This window comes from Prinia subflava, chromosome 31 (genome assembly GCF_021018805.1).
Source record: "Prinia subflava isolate CZ2003 ecotype Zambia chromosome 31, Cam_Psub_1.2, whole genome shotgun sequence".
NCBI lineage: Eukaryota > Metazoa > Chordata > Aves > Passeriformes > Cisticolidae > Prinia > Prinia subflava.
This window is the reverse complement of record NC_086277.1, coordinates 493,542-516,711: the sequence shown is the minus strand read 5'-3', so window position 1 is coordinate 516,711 and position 23,170 is coordinate 493,542. Positions and strand designations below refer to the sequence as shown.

The window sequence follows — 23,170 nt, the reverse complement described above, 5'->3', positions numbered from 1 at the left end:
CTGAGTGAAGAACTGCAACAGCACCTGCTACTTCAAATTACCAAAGCAGTGAGAAGAATTCAGGTCGGACTCTGCAGTCCTGCTGAAGACTTTAATAAAGAGCTGATCATTTTAATAAAGAGCTGAATATGAATAAAGGCATATGCCCTATTCACTTCACCATGATGCCTCCCCAAATATTCATCCCCCATAATTGTCCCCCCTCTCCTGTCTCCAAAGCCACCGCACAATTGTGGACACACCGAAGGGTCCATGCCCATGCACTGGCTCTGCTGGCCTTGAGGACCTCAGGGGACCCCACAGACCCCCTGTGCCCCCTCCCCACCGCTCTCTGCCTCACCAGGGCCCATCCCCAGGGTGTCAGGTCCATGCCTGGGGCACTCACCCCACAGGAGCACCCCACCTTCCTGGCCATCCCCGTGCCCCCAGCCATCCAGGCTGGCTGTCACTCACTGCTGTGGCCACCGCTCCCCTGCGTGGCGGCTCTTCGGATGCAGAGGAAGGAAGAAAGGTCACAGCTCGTCCCCACGAGTAGGTGGCCCTTGGTGGGGGCAGGGTGGGGGAAAGCTGGAGACACAGGAGGGGACAGGCTGGGGACATTAGGGGACAGTCTGGGGGCTCACTGGGGGATGGTGTTCCTAGGAGTGAGGGGTTGGGGGTCCTGGGGAACCAAGGATGTGTGTCCATGAGAATGGGGGTCCAGGGGAATTGGGGTCTCCATGCCTTGGGGGATTCAGGGATGGGACTCCTGTGGGAACATGGTCCCCAGGGATTGTAGGTCATGGGATGTGGGTCCCAGGGTTGGGGGTGCAGGGGGAAAAAGGGGACCCTCGGGAAGAGGGGTTCTGGGGGAAGAAGCAGCCCATAGGATGGGATGAAGGCCATGGTGGTCCTGGACAATGGGAGTGATGGGATGGGGGTCCCTGGGAGAAGAGACCAAGGGAATGGGGGTGCCATGGTGGGGGTGCCAGGGGAATGGGGGTCCCAGGGATGGGCAATGTCTGGGTGGGTACGGGGGTACCAGCTCCTTTCCTGAGTGCCTCAGATTTTGGGGTGACGCAGAGCCCAGCACAGCCCCTACAGTGTGCTGATGGCCAGGGAGACACCCAAGGATTGAGGCTCTGGGTCTGTGCCCCACACAGCCCAGAGATTTTTCCCGTGCCCCCCATTCCCTGGCTGAGCCATCCTAGGGAATACCTGAGCAGGTAATAGGTGAGGGGATCCCAGGAAGGGGAAAAGGGGTGTGGGGGGTGCAGGCAGAGGCTGAGGGGCTGGGGCAGATGAAAGATTTTCCCATTCTCTTTCCTGCAGCACAAGGAAGAGGCCGTTCATGCTGATCCAAGGACACGGGTTCTGTCCTGGGAGGGCACAGCCAGAGGGGTCCTGCCCGCAGGGAAAAGAGCTCCTGTGTAGTGGGGACGCCTGGGCCTTGTGCCAGGGTCTGGTCCCAGGAGGTTCCTGGTTCTGGGGGTCCCACGTCCTTGGGGATTCCTGTCCCAGAGGTGGCACATCCTGGGCACCTCTGTCCTTGGGGAGCCCTGAGCATTCCCGCAGTCCCCAGTGGGGCCCTGTTGCCTCTGGGGTGCCCAAACTTAAGGGGGCACCTGATACAGCCTTGGCCTGATGATGGTAAATGCCAGGCAAAATTTGGTTGGTTTCCATGATGCTCAGTTGGCTGAGACAAAATTTTATACTCATGAAATAAAGCTTTACACCATTTTTTTCCCAATAAAAATAAACCCAACAAAAATAAACTGACAATGTATAACATTCTCTACATAATAGGATCATTTTAATTGTTGCTCTCCCAACAATTAACTGACAAACAAATAAAACACAAACAAATCACAGAGAAATGAGACTTTTTTGGTTCTCTTTAGGAGCCCTTAGGTGCATCCCACAGCAGTGTTTGCTTATGGCTGACACCAAGTGTGGAATCTCCTGAGTGTCCAGCAGGTCCATGCCATTGTTCCCTGCCTGCTGGGCTCAACCCAGCCCATGGGGAAGGCTTTGGCTGGGCCATGTCGAGGAACTCTTCCCAGTTTTCTCATTCCCACCCTTAATCTTGATTTACTCCGCGTGGGTTCTGCTCCCAAAACAGGAGAAGCTCAGTCCATGCTTGGAACAGTGCACAGGGATCCGTGGAAATGCCCGTGTGTCCATCAGGCTGTGCTCCCCTGGGAAATGCACTCCACCCTGCCCTGAATTCCCCTGCCTGGGCACTCCCTGCTCCTGCTGGGACACCCCGGCTCCCCAGACCCACGTGTGGAGCCCCTGCTCAATATTTCCACACTTTTCCCTCTCTTCTGGTGTCCCCGTGCAGAACTCAAACATTCTTCCTGGGAGGTTCCAAAGGGCTGCAGGTTTTGTTCAAGAAGGAGGGTCCCAGTCAGGTTGTGGAGCAGATGGGTGTGGGATTTGCAGCACTTTTGGGGCTCTCTCAGCCCCTTGCTGAGAGGGACAAACTGATCCCTTGCTGCATTTCCGGCCTGCTTCCCTCACAGCTGCCCCTGCAGGGGCGGTTTCCAGCCAGCCCTGCTCTCCAAACCATCAAAGGCCCTCCCAGAGCCACTGCTTGGGCTGCCATTGGCTTTTGTGCTTCTTGCAGGGCTGAGCAAGCCACAGGCAGGCCTTTTTCCCCCACACAATTCTCACCTTTGCAGCAGCTCTAAAGCTGCCACAATGCAAGCCAAGGGGGCAGGGGGCAACCTCAGGTGCTGGCTGCCCCCTGGGGCTGGCCAGAGCAGGGCTGGCCAATGCCCATCCCTGTGCAGTGGGGCTGGGCCGTGGCTGGGCCCCACACTTGGATGGCCAGTGGCTTCCAGGAGGAGGAGTTGGGGAGCTCCTTCCTGCCTGGGGCTCCATTCCCCAGCTGCTCTTGCCAGCTCAGACCCTGCAGGGGAGGAGCGAGAATGGTGATGTTTTTACCCACCCAGATCTGCCATTCCCCTGGCCAGGACCCTCCTGGCCGGGACATGTTCACCCTGGGACTGGACCCCCCCAGGATGTGTCACTCCCAGAACAGGGCACACCCTGAACAGGGCCTGACCCTCCTGCGTGACCCCAGAACAGAACCCAAACCCTCCTGCACAAACAGGATCTTTGTTTTACTGCGTGAAAGGGAGAGTGTTGGGGTGCACAGCCGGACACCCCCATACCCCACAGCCCCTATATCTCCTCCTGCAGCCCCAGGATCCCCTTTGCCCTTTCCCCAATGTTCCCCCAAGTCGTTTCCTGCTCAGGAGCTCCCCAGGATCACCATACCATGGACTGAGAGATGTGAACCTGAGGGATAAAGGAAGGAAATGGAAATGAAGAGAGGGAAAAGCCCCTAGGGCGCAGGGGGTACACAACCCCAGAGCCCCTCAGAATCTGGCTGGGCTTACCCCCACAAACAAGGGGCAGTTTGCGTGGGCTGTGCTGGGCTCTGGGTCACACCAAAATCTGAGGCACTCAGGGAAAGAGCTGCAGCCCACGGGCCCACCCAGCAACAGCCCATTCCCGGGACCCTCATGCCCCTCGGAATTCAGCATTGGGACCCCCATTCTTTATGTTCCCCCTCCCTGGGAGCCAAATCCAAGGACTGCCACTGCCTAAGAACTCCATGGCCCAGGACCCCCATTCCCAAGGAATATTCTCCCCAATTCCATCATCGATAATCCCCTTTCACGTTCCAGGAACTTGATTCTCCTAGCAACTGCCAATTCCTATGTAACCCCCCGATTCCCCCTGACCTCATCCCCAGGACTCCCATCCCATGACCCCAAATCCTTGGATCCCACGTTTCCCTGGGACTCCCATCCCTGAGTTCCCCCATTCCTGGGATCCCCATTCTCCTAGACACCCATCCCTGGCTCCCCAAACCCCTGACCCCCCCACTCCTGAGAACACCATGTCCCACCGTGTGCCACCCAGCCTTGTTGCCAGACTGTCCCCACCCTGTCCACAGCCCGTCCCCAGCTTGTGGCCACCCTGCCCCCACCAGGTGCCACCTACATGTGGGGACGAGCTGTGACCTTTCTTCCTTCCTCTGCATCCGAAGAGCCGCCACGCAGGGGAGCGGTGGCCACAGCAGCGAGTGACAACCAGCCTGGATGGCCAGGGACACGGGGATGGCCGGGAAGGTGGCACTACTGCTGTGGGGTGAGTGCCCCGGGCATGGGCCTGACACCCTGGGGATGGGCCCTGGTGAGGTAGAGAGTGGTGGGGAGGGGGCACAGGGGGTCTGTGGGGTCCCCTCAGGGCCCCAAGGCCAGTAGGGCTAGTCTGTAGGCACGGACCCCAGAGTGACCAGAGTCATGGGGTGGCTTTGGGGACAGGAAAGGGGTAACAGGAACAGGGGAACAGGGATGTGGGGACAGGAACATGGAAATAGAGATGTGGGGACAAGGCTGTGGCAACAGGAACCTTGGGGCTGGGGCAGCAGTGGGGGCAGGGGCACAGGGATGCAGGGACAGGGACAAGGGCCACGTACCATGCAGATGGGGCATGGGGACAGGAGCCATGGGAATGGGATCATGGGCACAGGGCCATGGGGATGTGGCTGTGGGGACAGGAGCTGTGAGGATGGTGGTGGTGACTTGTGCCAGCATGGGGTGTCCACAGTGTCCCCATGTGCTGCCTCAGCCCAGGGTGACCGAGGTGTCCCTGTCCTCAAGACCTCCGTGCTACACCAGTGTTCACTGGGGACAGTCTGGGGACAGACACCACACCTCATCCCCCAGGTTCTCCTGTCCCTGCAGCGCCACCCCCACCCAGCCCTGTCCCTTCTCCCTTCCAGCACAGACCCTCGGCCTTGCTGGTGAGTCCTCGGGGGATGCCGTGTCTCTGCCCCGCTCTCCCCAGCCCGGCAGTGGCCCTGGCAGGCTGGTGTCCCCTGTCACCCGCAGGCGCCCAGACCACCCAGCTCCTGGTGGAGCCCCCCTGGACACCAGCAGTGCTGTGGGACCGGGTGACACTGACCTGCCACGGCTTGGGGGCCGCCAGTGCCACCACCTGGTACAGGGATGGGCAGCAATGGGGGCAGAACAGACGAGACCATGTCACTGTCACCGAGCGTGGCAGCTACAGCTGTGACAGACCTGGCAGTGGGCTCAGCCCCCCCGTGAGAGTTTTAAATGGTGAGTGGGGATCCTAAATGATCAGGGTGGCCCCTGATAGGTCTGGGTGGGCTCCACTCCATGGCTGGTCTCACACCCCTCATGTGGCAAGAGCCTGTCCCCTGCACACAGGGACACCCCAGTGCATCCCAGTGTGATGGGACACCCATGGGGACACCTCTGCCACGGGGTTGCTCCTGCTGTCCCTGGGTTCCTCCAGTGCAATGGAGACTCCACCCAGATGTCCCTGGTGCCATGGCCCCCCACCTTGGACCTTTCTTGAGCCCCTCAGTGCGACGGGACCCTCCTGTCCCACAGATACGCTGGTGCTGCAGGTGCCAGCACTGACGCTGCTGGAGGGGGACACGGTGACATTGCGCTGCCGGGCCAGGCACAACCTGTTGATCAGCAGGGTGAGATTTTACCAGGATGAGAAGGATCCAGAGGGGTCCTTCAATGGGACCGAGCTGTCCCTATCCCCTCTGCAGCTGCACCACAGTGGCTGCTACCGCTGCCATAGCTGGGTGAACTCCGAGCCATCGGTGTGGGCACAGTCAGCGCCGGTGACAGTGACAGTGCACGGTGAATACTCCACAGCCGCCACCACAACACTCCTACTATCCTCCCCCAGGGAGTCAGGGTCCCAAATCTCCCTCCCCTCTCCTTCCCAGAGCTCTTCTCGGTGCCGGTGCTGCAGGGTCCCCCTGAAGTCACTGAGGGGTCCCCCCTGACTCTCAGCTGCCTCAGCAACCCCAGCCCCCTGGAGCACCGAGCCCCCCTCCTGCACCTCTTCTACCGGGACAGGCTGTTGGTGGGGGGCCCGCAGGGGTCCCCGCAGTTCCTGGTGCCTGCTGTGGGGGTCTCCCACTCAGGGAATTACAGCTGCCAGGTGCAGTCCGAGGGGGGGGCCGTGCGGAAGAAGAGTGCCCAGCTCGGCGTCACGGTGCACAGTGAGTGCGGGGATGGGCACAGGGAGCCACCACAGCCTCCCTGGGTCCCTCATCCTTGCTCAACCCTCTGCTTGCCGTCCTGCCTTCCCAGGTCTGTCCCTGGGTCCTCCCATCACCTTCCCTGCATCCCTCTCCAGTTCCCCTCACCCCTCTTTAGCTTCACCTCTTCCTTTCTGAGGTCCCTTCCTTGTCTACATGTCCCACCATCCCTGTCTGGGTCCTCAGAACCTTCCCTGTGGTTCCCTTCAACCCTCTCCAACTGTCCCCTGGCTGAATCTCCCACCCTTCCCTGGGGTCCCTTTTCAGCCCCTTCCAATCCTCCCCCCATCTCTGGGCAGTGCTCTTCCTTACTGGGATCCCCCCACCCCTCTCTGATCCTCTCCCTCCCTGAGTCCTTCACTGCTCCTTGGTGTCCCCAACTCCTCCCATGACCCCAGTCCCTCCTGTGTCCCCTCCCACCCACAGAGGTCCCACCCTCAGGGGTGCCCCTGTCAGCACAGGCCCCTGGGGCAGAGGTGGCACTTGTGATCCCCTGGTGCTGAGCTGCACGTTGACAGCAGGGTCAGGTCCCCTGTCCTTCACCTGGCACTGGGGGGCCTTGGGGACACTTCTGGGCACTTTTGCTCACCTGGGGCTGCACCACATTGGGACAGCAATCACACCACGGCAGGGCCAGTGACAGGACAGTGTGGCTGAGAGCCCCACATTGAACGTCACTCTGCTGGGCGAGTGGAACCCTTGGGCCGAGAGTGATCCCACCCATAGTGTCCCCAGTTCCACACATTCCCATTCCACCTCAACCCCCCCACACCATCCCCAGCCCACCCCAGGTCACAGCCCCCACCCCTGGGTGTCACACACTGGGTGAAGGAGACCCTCTGACTCCAGGTGCCACCACGCAGAATCTCTCATTCCCCCACAGCAGGTGCCAGTCCCTCCTCCTGGTCTCATTCCTGTCTCTGTCCCCACAGTTCCTGTGGCCAATGCCACCATCAGCCCCGGTCCCCCGGCACACCAGGTGCGCACAGGTGACCCCGTGACCCTGCGCTGCTCGGTGCAGGTGGACTCAGCCCCTGTCACCTTCACCTGGCTGCACAACGGGCAGGAGGTGGCCCAGGGCCCCGTCCTGGAGCTCAGGGACGTCAATGTGAAACACTCGGGTACCTACCAGTGCGTGGCCACCAGCCAGCTGAACGGGAACCGCGTGTTCCGGGCACTCAGCCCTGAGCTGGCCTTGGAGGTGACACCACAAAGAAACTGGAACACAGGTAGGGTCACACAAGGTCATCAGGATTGCAGGACCCCCAGAGTGACAGGTGACCCTGACGTGTCCCTTGTGTCCCCAGCAGTGGCCACTGGCGTTGGCGGGTCCCTCCTCTTCCTGGTACTGCTCGGGGGTGTAGTTTTCGGCTGGCGCCGGTGGAACCGCATGGGTGGGTGATAACGGGGGCAACAGGGGCCCTAGGGAGGTGGGGCCACCTAGAATGTGGGGATGATGGGTGGCACCCACAGCCCCTGACTTGGGAAGTGCTGAGTGCTCAGGACTTTTGCTCAGGGCCCTCAAATATTTGGGGTGGTCTTGCAGGAATGTTGGGGGTTCATTCAGTGATCCTGGGGGAATTTGGTGGGTTCCTCTCCCTGCCAGGCTTGGACTTCTGGGCAACCAGGGGAGCCAGAGCACTGGGTTAGTTCAGGGGTTTTGAGGGCATCAGGGATGCTTTGGAGTCCTGGGAGAAATTGAGGGTCCAGTGGGGTTTCAGGATTCCTGAGGGGGCCTTGGGGACCCCACAGTTACCCCTCCCCTCTTTGCTTTGCAGCTGCCAGGAAGCATCACGAAAGGTGAGTGGGGGGCTCAAACCACACTGTCCCCTTTTACCCCAACCCCAAGACCTCCCATTCCCCCTACACATCCCCTTTATCCCCACAGGGCCCCCCCAGATCCCCTAGCCCCCCCAGAGGAGGGGGAGGTGCTGTACACCCACGTCATGAGCACCAAGCAGATGGGAGGTGAGTACAGGGTGGGACACACACAGAGGGACACGTCCCCCACGAGTGTCACCCCCACCCAGATCCCACAGCCAGTGTCTCTTGCAGTGACCCCCCCCGCCACCACACTCCAGGATCCCCCGGTGGCCTACGCGGAGCTGCGGGGACCCCACGGGCGACTGCAGGAACTCAGTGACATCCATGGGAACGTGCTGTGACACTTGAGGCACGGGTGGGCACTGGGGGGCTCTGGGGGAACTGGGAGGCAGTGGAGGACCCCACCCATGGGCAGCCACACGTGTGAGTCCCCCCCACTTCTCCCGTGGGTGCCCAACATTCACGGGTTGGTGGGCACAAGTGGGGGTCACATGTGGGGCTGCACAGGGCACCCAGAGCTCCCCATGCCACCAGAACCCCAGAGGGCTTCCCCACCCCCCTTCCACTACAACCAGTGGCTCCCCATTCCACATCCAAGTGCTCCCAGTAAAATCACAGACTTCCCCATTCCCTCCCCACAGTGCTCTCAGTAGCCCCAGGGGCTCCCTATTTCCCCTCCCAGAGCCTCTCCCTTGCTCCCAGTAGATCCAGGTGTTTCCCATTCTGTCTCCCAGCACCCCTCCACTCCCAGTGGCTCTGCAATCCCCCTCTCAGCACTCCCAGTACACCCATGGCTCCTCATTTCTTCTCCAGTGCCAAGGTAACACAGGACTCATTTCCCTGTTTATTGGCACCAAAATGCAGCTTTTTGGTTAAACTGGCAGAAATGTGTTTCTTTGTTCAGCTCTGTTGGGCTTTAGGAATGGGATTCTCCAATTCTGGGTTGTCACTCAAAACCAGGGTCTGCTGCCCCAGCCCCTGGCAGTGGAGGCACAAAAGGCAAAGATCTCAAAGGCCTGAGAGAACAACAATTTCCTGACACAGCAATGAGAAAACAAAACCAGCAGCAACAGTGACAAGTGTTGCCTTCTGATAGAGGGGCAGGTGACCTGGTCTCAGGAAACAGCACAGCAGCCTGGCCTTGCCCAAGCCACTCCGTCCTTTGACACTAACACCAATGTGGTGGATGGTCAAAAGGGCGTTTATTACCTTACATCGTGGAGTTAAATAGTCAAGGGGGCTTTACTATGTCAGAGGGGGACGGTGGGACCAGCTAGGGTTAGTAAAGGAGTGGAAAGTTAGTGGAGTTAGGGAGGTTCACATACCACGGGGGTAATTACATATCACAGGGGATGAGGGGGGAAGGGTCCTGCTGCTTTTCCATCACATCCTGAAATCTTCCGTCCGCCTGTCCCTATCTACCACATCTCCACACGCCCCATCCCCCCCAAATAAATGAGGTAGTCATAAACATAGGCACTAAAATGAGGTACGAAGTAGTAACTTGATAAGGGGAAGGGGGTTTTGTACACCTGAGTAAATTCCGCAAGGCAATTTAAAAAACCTTGCAACTGGCAATGTTCACAGGTTGGTTTACAGCATTTGTTGCTGGCCTACAAACAGAATGTTGACCCATTCCAGGCGGGTCTGAACAAATGAGACCAGCTTGTTCAGCAGGCATGGTCCAAAGGTGAGAGCTAAAAGCAGCATTGCCAGTGGACCTATCAGGGTGGAAATTAGGGTGGTGAGCCACGGTGACTGATTGAACCAGGACTCGAACCAAACCTGTTGAGCTTCCCTGTCTTTCTTCCTCTGAGCCAATCTATCTCGGAATTCTGCCACGGAGTCTCTAATGAGTCCCATGTGGTCCGCATAAAAGCAGCAGTCCTCTCCGAGGGCTGCGCAAATGCCTCCTTGCTGCATAAAAAGAAGGTCCAGTCCGCGTCGGTTTTGCAGCACCACTTCAGAGAGGGATGAGACAGATTTCTCCAGGAAGGAGATGGACCTCTCAATGCGTTGCAAGTCCTTGTCCACAGTGACCTGCCATTGGGAGAGGCCTCAGTTCTGGGTGACAACGGCTGAAATACCTGTGCCTGCACCTGTTGCTCCCAAACTGAGCAGCATGGCAATGGTGATGCTCGTCAGCAGCTCTCTCTTCAGGAGCCGGTGGCCAGGGTCCTCAAAGTGGAGATACATGTCCTCTTCCCTGTGGTACAAAAGCCTGGGAATGATCAGGACCTGTACACAGAAGTCTGCAGAATCGTTAAATTTGGGAAGGTACACACAGGGACTCACGCCTGTCAGATGGCACACCCACATTCCTGGCTGGGATGGGACCATCCATTTTCAGGGTCCTCTCAGGGGTGTGATCACCTCGGTACAGATGTTCCCCCTTCGCCTCGCCAGGGTCGCGTTGCTGAAGCATACGCCTTGGCCAGTGACATAGCTTATAGTGATTCCTCTCTGGGGGGTGTCCCGTCTGCATTGGTGGGGGTTGTCAGCTGTGGAGTAACTGAAGGAGGTGTTTAAAGCAACTCCCTGGTAGAAGAGAGGTTTAACATTGTAGCAAAGCCAGCAGGAATCAGTTAGGTTCGGGTTGGATTCATATTTCAACTCCCTCTCGGTGTAGACTGAGGCTTTATTTGACTTTGCTTTAAACCACGCTTGACTCACTCCCTCTCTCTTGGAGACCGTGTCAGTTTCTGACAGCTCATTTGAGCTGCTGGTGTCAGAGTCATTGTCGGATGTGGAGTGATTCAGCATTTCCTGGCTCTGATGCCTTTTTCGGGTCCCGACCCTGCCTACCCCTCCTGTGGGCAGACCACTCCTTCCCCCTGGGCTCGCCCTGCCTCCTGCTAGGGGAGGCTCTTGCTGTATAAGGATATGCTTTCAGGTGAGCCGTCTGGTTGGCCTTTTGCCCCCCTGCCGAACTCTCCTCCCGCCTTGGTCCGCACGCATTTGAAACTTCTGACCGACCTTCTTTGTTCCTTCCGACCTCTAGTGTGGCTCCCTCTCTTCCCCGCACACATGAGTTTGCAACTTTTAACAGACTCTCTTTGTTCTCGCTGGCCGCGTCTGTCTCCCACTCCCACCTCTGCCGCCCAGCACTACATTGTACTGGATAGGGCGGGGGTCTGCTCCTGGCCCCCCGTTCTCTGAACTGACGGCGGCATTTCTGGCTTCCTCCGCCAGCTCATCCTACCGCCACCACGCTGGTGCCCTTCCCTCTTCAGACGGGCCTGGGTTCGGAGGCTCTGGGGAGGGCTCTCGCTCTTGTGAGCTTTTGTCCCCGGCAGAAATACTTTCGCCCTCAGTCTGCGTAGATGCCCCCACCCCCAGCTGCAGCGTGGCCAGCAGGCAGCTTTGTGCGGCTTTCCAGGTCTCTTGCTCCTGGAGGGCCTTTTGCAAAGCCTGCATGACTTTCCCCCATGCTTTAAGGTTTTTGCCGGAGGATTTACTGTCCTCGGCCAGAGCTGTGGTGCATTTGTTCCACAACTCCGGATGTAAAACATCCACGGGTCTACTAAAGACTCCCAATTCCATGAGCCTTGCAATAGCAAGATAAAAAATGCCCGAACTTGCAGTCAATTCCCCGCTGCTCGTAGATCTGACTTACGAAATTTGCGATAGCATCCATGGCTCTCGCTGGTCCAGGGACATTGCCCTCGCCGAAGTCGGTACCTGCTGCTCCGGCCGCTGTTCCTTGTCCAGGTGAACCCCGAATCCCCGATCGTTTTCTCCCGGGTTTCGGCACCAGAATGTTGCCTTCTGACAGAAGGCAGGCAACCTGGTTTTCAGAAAGCGGCACGGCAACCCAGCCTCTCCTGGGCCACTCGGTCCACAGACACACTGGCATCAATGTGATGGATTGTCACAATGGCGCTTATTCCTTTACTTCGTGGGGTTAAATAGTCAAGGGGGCTTTACTACGTCAGAGGGGGGACGGAGGGTCCAAAGGTTAGTGAGGAGTGGAAAATCCTGGGGTTAAAAGGAGCTGCCACAGGGAGGGTGGGGGAAGGGTCCTTATGGCTTTCCGTAACATCCCGAAAATTTCTACTACACTCCCTGCTCCTGCTGGGACACCCCTGCTCCCCAGACCCACGTGTGGAGCCCCTGCTCAATATTTCCGCACGTTTCCCTCTCTTCTGGTGTCCCCATGCAGAACTCAAACATTCTTCCCAGGAGGTTCCAAAGGGCTGCAGATTTTGTTCAAGAAGGAGGGTCCCAGTCAGGTTGTGGAGCAGATGGGTGTGGGATTTGCAGCACTTCTGGGGCTCTCTCAGCCCCTTGCTGAGAGGGACAAACTGATCACTTGCTGCATTTCCGGGCTGCTTCCCTCACAGCTGCCCCTGCAGGGGCGGTTTCCAGCCAGCCCTGCTCTGCAAACCATCAAAGGCCCTCCCAGAGCCACTGCTTGGGCTGCCATTGGCTTTTGTGCTTCTTGCAGGGCTGAGCAAGCCACAGGCAGGCCTTTTTCCCCCACACAATTCTCACCTTTGCAGCAGCTCTAAAGCTGCCACAATCCAAGCCAAGGGGACAGGGGGGACCCTCAGGTGCTGGCTGCCCACTGGGGATGGCCAGAGCTGGGCTGGCCAGTGCCCATCCCAAAATGTTCCCTGCTCAGGAACTCCCAAGGATCATCAAGGCAAGAACTGGGGGGTTGGGAAATTGAGGGATAAAAGGAAGGAGATAAAAATGAAGAGAAGAAAAAGCCCCGTGGGGATGGTGGCTCACAGACCCAGAGCACCTCGGAATCTGCCTGGGGGGATCACCAGGCCACGAGCACCTCAGGGGGCAGCTCTGGGCCCTGGCTCATCCCAAAATCTGAGGCACCCAGGGAAGGAGCTGTGACCCAGGGGCTCACCCAGCCACTGCCCACCCTGGCATCCCCATTCCCCTCTGACCTCAACCATAAGGCCCCCATTCCTTCTGCAGCCCCTCCCTGGGCCCCCAGTCCCAGGACTGGCACTCCCCAGGATCTCCATGGACCAGAACCCATTCCTGAGGACCCTTCTCACACTCATTCCTTCCACTACAAGGCCTCTTCTCCCAGGACCCCCATCCCCCTGGCATCCCATCCCTGGGACCCCGCATTCCCCTGGACACCCATCCCAAACCCCTGAGCCCCCCACTCCTGAGAACCCCATGTTCCACCATGTACCACCCAGCCTTGTCCCCAGCCTGTCCCCACCCTGGATACAGCCTGTCCCCAGCTTGTGGTCACCCTGCCCTCACCAGATGCCACCTACGCTTGACGAAGGGACCTGACCCCGCTTCCTTCCGCCCTGGCCGAAGAGCTGCCACGCGGAGGACAGCAGCTCCTGGCAGCGAGTGACAGCCAGCCTGGATGGCCAGGGACACAGGCATGGCTGGGAAGGTGGCACTGCTCCTGTGGGGTGAGTGACCCGGGCACAGGCCTGACACCCTGGGGATGGGCCCTGGTGAGGCAGAGAGCAGTGGGGAGGGGGCACAGAGGGGCTGCGAGGTCCCCTGAGGTCACCAAGGCTCCAGAGCCATTGCATGGAGGTGACCGGGGCTATGAGGTGGCTTTGGAGACAGGAGAGGGGAGACAATAATGGGGGATAGTGATTTGGGGAGGCATCCAGGGACTGCTGCTGCTGTGGTGACAGGGACAGGGGCACAGGGATGTGGGGATGGGGACAAAGAGACAAGTGACATGCGGATTGGCCATGGGGACAGAGGCCTTTGGGGCTGACCTGTGCCAGCACGGGGGGGTTGTGGTGTCCCCATTTCTGGGGTGCCCGCAGTGTCCCCATGTCCTGCTTGAGCATGGAGTGGCCACGATGTCCCAGTCCCTGTGAGATTCATGCCACTCTGATGTCCCCAAAGGGAAACTTTGGAGACAGTGTCACAACCTGAACCCTGGGTGCTGCTGTCCCTGCAGGGCCACCCCCACCCAGCCTTGTTCCTTCTCCCTTCCAGCCCAGACCCTCGGCCTCGCTGGTGAGTCCTCAGTGGATGCCGTGTCCCTGCCCTGCTGTCCCCAGCCCCGTGGTGCCCCAGGCAGGCTGGTGTCCCCTGTCACCCACAGGCGCCCAGACCACCCAGCTCCTGGTGGAGCCCCCCTGGAGGCCGGCAGTGCTGTGGGACCAGGTGACACTGACCTGCCAGGGCTTGGGGGCCGCTGGTGCCACCACCTGGTATAAGGATCAGAAGTGCTGGAAGCAAAGGGAACCTGACCAAATCATTGTCACAGAGCGTGGCACCTACAAGTGTGACAGATCCTGCACCAGCTGAACGCCCCCGTGACAGTTTTAGATGGTGTGTGGGGGTTTGGGTGTCCCCAGAGTAGCACCAGTGGGGCCCCGAGGGCTCTGGGTGGGTTTCGCTCCATGGGTCACCCCCTGGTATGACCAGAGCCTGTCCCCTGTACATGGGGACATCCCAGAGCATCCCAGATCAAGGGGATTCCTTCCTTGCAATGGGTGGCCCCTGGTGCCCCCCGTGGCCACCAGGACCCTCCAGATGCCCCTGTTGTGACGGGACCCGTCTGTCCCACATCACCATTGGTGCTGCAGGTGCCACCACAGGCACTACTGGAGGGGGACACGGTGACACTGCGCTGCCGCAGCTGGAAGAACAAATCACTCACCAGCATGAGCTTCTACCATGAGGAGAAGGACCTGGGGGAGCCCCGTGATGGGACCAAGCTGTCTCTGTCCCCCCTACAGCTGCACCACAGCGGCCACTACCACTGCAGGGGCAGGGTGGAGGCTGCAATTCCACAGTGGAGAGAGTCGGAGCTGGTGACAGTGACAGTGCACAGTGAGTGAGGGATGGGGACAGGCAACCCCAACATCCTCTGAGGGTTTCCCCACCACTGCCTGCATCCTTCATCCCTCCCTTTATCCCTCCCTGGGTCACCCCAAATTTCCCAAGTCCCTCTTGGTTTCTGCCATGACTGCCTGGTCCCCTCTCCAGATCCCTCATCCCTCTCTCTGTCCCCCAATCCATCCCTGTCATTCCTCACCCCTTCCAATGTCCCTGCTCCATCCTATGGTCTCCCTTCCCTCCCTGGGTCCACCCACCCCTCTCTAAATCCCACATCATCCCCTGAGTCTCCTCCATCTCTCGTGTGGACCCCAATCCCTGCCTGGCTCTCTCCACCTTTCCATGGGGTCTCTCCATTGTCCCCAGGTCCCAATTTGCCTCCCAGGGTCCACTTCTGATCACTGGGGTCCTCTGCGCTCCCCTCCAATCCCCCTCTTTACCCTCCCATGTGCCCCACCCATTCTGGGTGCCCCATCCCACCTGTGTCCCTTTGCAGGCGTCCCGCTCTCGGGGTTGTCCCTGTCAGCACAGCCCCACGGGGGACAGGTGGCACTGGGGGACTGCCTAATGCTGAGCTGCACGGTGGCCGCAGGGACAGGTCCCCTGTCCTTCACCTGGCACCTGGGGGGCTCAGGGCACCACTGAGAACCGGCCCCCACCTGGATCTGCGGAACATTAGGGACAATGACAGTGACCACTATCACTGCCGGGACAGCAATGAGGACAGCGTGACCGTGATTGTCCCACTGAATGTCACCATCCTGGGTAAGTGGGACCCTCGGGCTTGGGTTGACTCCACCCATGGCACCCCCATCCCACCTTGCCCAGTGCCAGCCCTGTCTGTGTCCCGACAGTGCCTGTGGCCAATGCCACCATCACCCCTGGTCCCCTGTCACACCAGGTGCGCACAGGTGACCCCGTGACCCTGAGCTGCTCGGTGCAGGTGGGCTCAGCCCCTGTCACCTTCACCTGGCTGCACAACGGGCAGGAGGTGGCCCGGGGTCCCATCCTGGAGCTCGGGGACATCACTGTGGGACATTTGGGCACCTACTGGTGCGCGGCTAGCAACCAGCTGGGACAGGACGGGCACCGCGTGTTCCCGGCACTCAGCCCTGAGCTGGCCTTAGAGGTGACAGCACAAGACCACTGGAACACAGGTGGGGTTACACAGGGTCATTAGGATTTCAGGACCTCCAGAGTGACAGGTGACCCTGACGTGTCCCTTCTGTCCCCAGCTGTGGCCATAGGGCTTGGGGGGTTCCTCCTCCTCTTGGTGCTGCTCGTGGCTGTAGTTGTTGGCTGGCGCCAGTAGAACCACATGGGTGGGTGGCAATGGAGGCAGAAGGGGCCCTGGGGAGGTTGGGGGCCACCAAGAATGTGGGGGTGATGGGCAGCAGCCACAGCCCCTGACATGGGCGGCGCTGAGTGCTCAGGACCTTTGCTCAGGGCCCTCAAATATTTGGGGTGGTGTTGGAGGGTTTTGCAGGAATTTTGGGGGTCCTTTCAGTGATCCTGAGGGAATTTGGCATGGTCCTCTCCCTGCTAGGCTTGGGCTTCTGGCCATTCAGGGGGGCCAGAGCACTGGGGTGGTTCAGGGGTTCTGGAGGGCATCAGGGATGCTCAGAGGGTCTGGGAGAAATTGAGTGTGCAGTGGCATTTCAGGACTCCTGAGGGGCCTTTGGGGACCCCACAGTTACCCCTCCCCTCTTTCCTTTGCAGCTGCCAGGAAACAGCAGGAAAGGTGAGTGGGGGGCTCAAACCACACTGTCAACAAAAAGTTAAACAAAAAGTTAAAAGCAAGACTCCAGGGGGGTCTAGCTTCTTTTAAGTTCTAGTTTTAGCAAAAAAACATCTCTTCTCTCCTGCTCAGTTACTAAGCTGAGTAGGGGAGAAAGCTACGTAGGTAGTCTAAAAAAAACCACGGTGCAGACTAAAGTAAGCTGGGACCCTAAGAGAAGAAGTGACAAGCTTTAAGTTAAGCTAGCCTTATCAAGGCTAAAAGAGTAAAAAACTGTTGAAGTGCTTTCTTTTCTCTCCTTTCTCCTGGAGAAGGTGCTCAGCTCCGTAAGAGTTGCCAAGACTAAAAGTGCCTGAGCCTGCAGCCCCTTGCCGAGAGCCAAAAACTGTTAACTCTTTCTGAAGCAGAAAAAAACCTTTTTCTCAGACATTAATTCTCATAGCTAGTAGTTTCAGAAAAAAAAGAAAAACAGCCTAAGACTGAAATAATAAAGAACAATTAAAAAAACCCCAATAGGCAGAGAATTTAAAAAAAGTAGCTTCTGAGCTAGACTTTTCTTACATAATATTAGCCATAAACTAAACTCAAGTCTCTTTTAAACATAAACTGCATTTTAAAGTAGATGTATCCTAGCTCAACTTACTACAGTAAAGTAAACAGAAGAAAAAAGAGAGAGTGTAATAGCGCCCTCTGCCCGCAGAGAAAAAAAAAAAGCCCTCGGCCCCAAGAGAAAGATAGAGAGAGCTCAGCATAAAAGCATCCTTAAAAGAGCCCTATATGCAGTTTCAGCCTATAAACAGTAGTAAGAACACTAGACATAAAAAAGAGAAAGTGTCCCCTAGCAAACTTCTCCGGGCAGTGCCACGGGTGACATAAAAACACAAAGAGTAAACCTGTGTTTCCTAAAGAGCAGTCTGTAGTGCAAGAGAGACTCCTCTTTCTACCTTGCTGAATTAAAGATTAGGGTTTTTTTGAGTAGTAATTGTTTAATTTAAAACCCAAAAGTTTGATCTATAAAAAGTAATGTGTAAAGAGTAAAAACTAAGAGAAGAAAAAAAATGTTCTAAGAAGTTTTTATTTCTGTTCTGTGTGTGTTTAGAGTTTTCTATCTCTAGTCTTATGTAATGTAATAAAGTTTTGTTTTTCTGTTTTTAAAGTTTAAACCTTCTATACTCTGTTCCTAATCACATCCCACAGTAGTTGTTAAAAAAACCCCATATATTCATAAGTACATTAACATCTAGCCAGTGCTAACCCATGACACTGTCCCATGGCCGTGTTGCACAACTACAATTACAAGATTTTCTTCATTTCCCTGACACAAAAAGTAACTTTGTATTTCACAGTCCCCACTCTGCTTGTATAAATTTTTATTTGTCTTACTTATTCGTGTCTGGGTTTCGAATCTGGCCAAAACTTCAGCAACTTTTTCTCCTTCGTCTTTTTTCTTCAGTTTCATTATTTTGGATATTTCAGATGTTTTCTCAAAATGGCCAAATTCCCTTGTAGCTAGTTCAGGATCTACTGGCATCACAGCGACCTGCATACCTTGTATCACAGAGTGGATAAGCTGAACAAAGCATAGAATTAAGCAAGGTAAAAACAACAATCTAGTCAATGAACACAATATTATAAATACTATTTTCTTCTACTAAGCCTTTTCTCCAAACAACTGGTCCCACCATGAAACTTTAAGGATAGAATTCTATTGTTGAACAGGCACATGTGCTATTCTTTTAATGTCTTCTGCTATTTGTGAGACAAGCTCTCCATTGTCATTTATTTCTAGACAGCAAACAGAAGTGTTAAATTTTCTACATACTCTACCTTCTTCAGCTAACAAATAATCTAAAGCTAACTGACTTTGGTATACTGCCACTCAAGTTTGGGTTCATTGTGTAGCTAGCAGTTTCAATGCCCTGGAGATCTGATTTGTTATTATTTCCACTACTGCTTGCAGCCGGATTATACGATTTTACATGTATATTTGGGTTCTATAATCCAAACTACTATCTTGAGCCTATGTAGCAGGACTATAGTACTCAATTATTCTTTCTGGGGGCCATTCCTCGTCTCTCCATGTTTGAATTCCACCCACCAAGCTTTGTCTTTCTCTCATTTTCATTTGCTCATATAAAGGTTTTCCTAACACCTTCCCTTGCTCTTGTGGTAGCAGGAAAAACCCTGGTTGTATTATCCCAATTGTACAGGTCCCTTTCTAATTTTTTGGCAATTTACTGTATGCCCTCTTCCCACATATCTAAAACAAACTTTTTGGAGTGTCTCACTCAATTGTCTGATTCGCAAGAGTTTCCCAATATTTTCTGAGGTTCTCAGCTTCCTGGAAAGGGTTTGCTCCACTTTTGTTACACTAATACAATCTAGTAGCATCTAATTCACAATCAGGCATTTGTCTGTTACTTAAATATCCTTCAGGTTTTTGTGGCCACTACTGATTTTTGGATAAATCTGTGGTATAGACTCTTTTGCAAGGGGTTTCTCCTACCTTTGTCCTAAAGGCTTTCCCTTTCCTGGCTACGCATTCCTGGCCCATCACTACATTCGTTAGTACCCATCCCTCTGGCCGTTCTTCAGGTTTTTGTAATTCCTGTTTGGTTCTACTTTAAAATTTGTGCTGCTTCTAACCCTTCTCCTCTCTAAGGCCATTGCTCTGTCATTTGGGTCCTACCACAAATCCAGCACTTGGAAACATTTAATTCTGTTACAATTCGTTGCATTAAATCTATGAACAAATTGTGTCCAAAAGTGGAAGGGTCTGACTCTGGCAGCTGTTTCCTTAATTTCTCATACAAATGTTGGGAATCAGCTTTAGATTCAGAGTGGGTTTTCAACCCTTCTACTGTTTTCTGCACTAAATTCTCCTTATATTGGTCTTGAACTCCTCCTCCATCAGTGTAACCCCATATGCCTGCTTTGGTAAAACATTTATTCTTCTCCTCTTGGACATGTCTGGTAATTACGGCCAGCTCCTCCTCTTGCTCCTAAATTCTTTGCCATCCAAAATTCCCTTCCTTGCTCTTCACAAATACTTAACTGACTTTCATCATAACAACTTTTGTTTATATGGGTGTGACCAACAAAGGAAATGCTGTGACTCCTCTCTATTTCACTGACTGATGACATCCGTGATAACTGCCAATTACCTTGGCAGTGCTTACACACATGATCAGGTGTATAATGAGAGGTCCAGTATGACATACGTTTCTACTCCTCCAACCTATTGGGTTGCTGCCAGCAGTTGGGATTTTCATCTTCTTGGTGGCAAAGGCAGAGGTCTTGCCCTCTATTTATTCTTACTTGTGAATTGTTGCCAGGCCCACTGAAGCTTAGCTCTGTGCCACTCCTTTATTTCAATTTGGTATCCGTCTGGTATCCAGTTGTTGTAATCACACTCAATTCTTTCCAATTTTGCTTTTGCTTCTTCTTGCAGATCAATCCCAGCCTGTGTCCCGTGCAGCCAGGTCCCCCATCAATCCTTATCACTTACTTTGATGTATCCTTTCTCTACTGTAGCCCTTAGTGTTCTATCTGTCTCTTTCTCTATCTCATCCCTACAATTCCAGCAAAGGGTACTAGGGATCCTTGCCCCCACCAAGTTTGTATACCACAATTTCTGACACTCAATGCACTTGAAACAACCCAAAGGAAAACATTCACAATTTTGGTTAGGACATTTCACTTCTCTTGGAAGGTTTTGATTCTGAAGCCTCAGGTACAAGTGTTTCCGAAACATGTGTTAGTCCTTTGTAAGTCTTATTTTCAGTTCTCCAGGAGCAGAAGTGATTTTCCACTGAGGCTCAGCAGGTGCTTCTGTCGGTGGTCCCACTGGTCTTTTAATGCGAGACGCGTGGGTCCAGCCTTTCTCTGCAGTCCGGATGGCTGTATCAGTGGTTAAGAGGGTTAAATATGGGCCTTTCCATTTAGGAGATAAGCTCTCCTCTTTCCAGCTTTTAACCAGCACCTAGTCACTTGGTTTTATTTTGTGTATGCTAAATCTTAGAGGGGTGGATTGAGCTAATATTCCTTTTTCTCTCAACTCTAATACACGTTGTCCAATTGTTTGAATATATTTCTGAATAGTCATATCTTCAATTATTACTGATGTTTGGGGTATCTCCTGGGAATATGGCATTCCATAAAGCATTTCATATGCTGATAGCCCAGTATCTGCATTAGGAAGTGTTCTTATATTAAGCAATGCTAAAGGTAAACATTTTACCCAGGACATCTTGGTTTCAATCATTAATTTGGTTAATTGCTGCTTTATAGTTTGGTTCATCTTTTCTACCCTCCCAGAGCTCTGAGGGTGCCAAGGGGTATGGTATTCCCAGGAAATACCCATGGCTTGTGTTACTTCTTTGATGACACTAGAGGTAAAATGGGAGCCTTGATCAGAGTCAATGACTTGAATAACCCCAAATCAGGGAATAATTTGTTCTAATAGTATTTTAATTACAAATTTGGCAGTGGCTCTTACAGCTGGGTAAGCTTCTACCCAATAAGTTAGATGGTCTACTACTACTAACAGATACTTCCACTTACTGACTTTTGGAAGCTCAGTATAATCTACTTGAACTCTTTCAAAAGGTCATAAGCTATTTTCTTACCCCCTGTTGGGGCTTGCCTCATTATCTTTTTGTTGACCTTCTGACACACCCCTGTGTTACTTGTTTTGCTATTTCAAAAATCCTAATACACCCATAATATTTTAAAAAAATGATCACACAAGACCCTGGTTCCCCAAAGAGTACGCTGATGTAATTGGCTCAAAATCCTTTGTGCATCGGCTTTGGGTAAAATTTTCCTCCCATCTAAGAATATCCATTTTCTTTGTTCTTTCTTAGCATCTAATTTCTTTATAGCCTCCTCCTCTTGGGAGCTATAAATTTTTTGCAGTTCTCCTCGAACTTCTGTTACAGTATTCAACTGAATTGTTTCTTTCAGTTCAAAAGCTGCCTCTTTTGCAGCTTGGTCAGCCATGTTATTTCCTCTTGCTAAATAACTTGTGTCTCTTTGATGACCTCTTACATGTGTGACAGCTATCCTTTTTGGTCTCTTTAATGATTCAAGCACTTTAAGTAATAATTCTTGGTGGATCAACCCTTTCCCTTGGGTATTGATCAACTCTCTTTCTTTCCAGATCTTCTCAAAAGTATGTACAATTCCAAAACTATATTTGTAATCTGTATAGATGGTCTCTACCTTGTCTTTTAACAGTTCTAAAGCCCGATACAATGCGTATAATTCACAGGTTTGTGCGGACCAGCTGGAACTCAACCTTCCCCTTTCTACTATTGACATGTTACTTCCCTCTACAATCGCATATCCTGACCTCCACTTCCCTTCTACAATCCTGGAGGAGCCATCAATGAAATATTTCTCCCCTTCAGATAATTCTATTTCGGTTAAATCTGGTCTTACTTTTGTCTGCAATTCAATTAGCTCTATGTAATCATGAATCAGTGTTTCTGTTGGCTCTCCATATAAAAATTGAGCTGGATTTTGGGCAGGAGTTACTTTAAGTTCCAAGTCAGGGTAGTGTATTAGAATGGCTTCATATTTCAAAATCCGGCTCTCAGTAAGCTACTTTTCTGCTTTTTGAGGTAGTATGCTCCTAACATTATGAGGTGTATACACTGTTAGAGGGGCTCCAAAGGTAACCTTTTTTGCTTTTTCTGCTAAAAGTGCTGTAGCTACAATGGCCTGCAAACACACTGGCCATCCTCTGCTAACTAGCAATTTAGAGTAGTACTCCACCAGTTTCTTATCCTCTCCCCAGTCCTGGGTAAGTACTCCATAAGCCGTCTGTTCAGAAACATTTACAAATAACTGAAAGGGTTTATCTAAGTCTGGTAAGCTAAGCACTGGGGCCTGGATTAGGGCACCCTTCAAGTGCTCTAACTTCTTTTCATCCTCTTGGTTCCATTTTACTGTTTTTAATGTTAACTTTTCATATAAAAATTTTGCTTTTTGACTATACCCTTCTATCTACTGCCTACAATACCTTAATAGCCCCAACAGCTGTCTTATCTCTCTCTTTGTTCTGGGGGAAGGTAAGGCAAGTATGCCTGATATCTTTTCAGGATCCAGTTGCTTTGTTCCCTTACTTAACCAATGACCCAAGTATTTCACTTCTGCTTCTGCAAATTGCAGCTTGGACTTTGAAACTTTTAAACTTCTTTTCCCAAGAAGTTTAGTAACTTAATTGTGGCTTCTCTTACTTGATCTTGATCTTTCTCTGCTATTAATAAATCATCAACATATTGTATCAATTTTGTTCCTTCTAGTTGCTCAAAATCTTGTAAAATTTTTTCAAGAGCCTGACCAAAAAGGTTTGGTGCTTCTGAGAATCCCTGCGGTATGACTGTCCATCTTAATTGTTGCTTTTCCCCAGATTCTGGATCCTGCTACTCGAAAGCCAAATAGTCTCGGCTTCCTTCTAAGGGGCAGGTCCAAAAAGCATCCTTCAAATATACCACGCTGTACCACAAAAATTCAGGGGATATCTGACTCAGCAAAGTATACGGATTAGCCACAACAGGAAACCGAGTGATGGTTCGCTGATTGACAGCCCTTAAATCTTGTACCAAACGATAGCTCCTGTCATTTTTCTTTACAGGGAGTATAGGTGTGTTGTGTGGTGACATAGATGGTTCCAAAGTTCCTTGTTTCACCAGATCATCAATCACTGGCTTAAGTCCTCGTCG

At 53.5% G+C, this 23,170-nt stretch overlaps 1 protein-coding gene and 1 pseudogene across 1 annotated transcript; both read left to right on the top strand.

Annotated features, from left to right (window-relative positions):
• The first annotated feature begins 368 nt into the window (after positions 1-368).
• On the top strand, positions 369-8,253 carry LOC134562769 (Fc receptor-like protein 2). The gene is given in 12 exon segments (XM_063420274.1): positions 369-545; positions 4,043-4,124; positions 4,781-4,801; positions 4,890-5,120; positions 5,418-5,681; positions 5,771-6,049; positions 6,515-6,571; positions 6,574-6,774; positions 7,021-7,317; positions 7,396-7,486; positions 7,977-8,056; positions 8,144-8,253. Coding segments are annotated over 12 exon segments (1,890 nt in total).
• A 5,024-nt stretch (positions 8,254-13,277) lies between these two features.
• LOC134562768 (Fc receptor-like protein 3) overlaps positions 13,278-23,170 on the top strand; it is a 35,994-nt pseudogene continuing 26,101 nt past the window's right edge.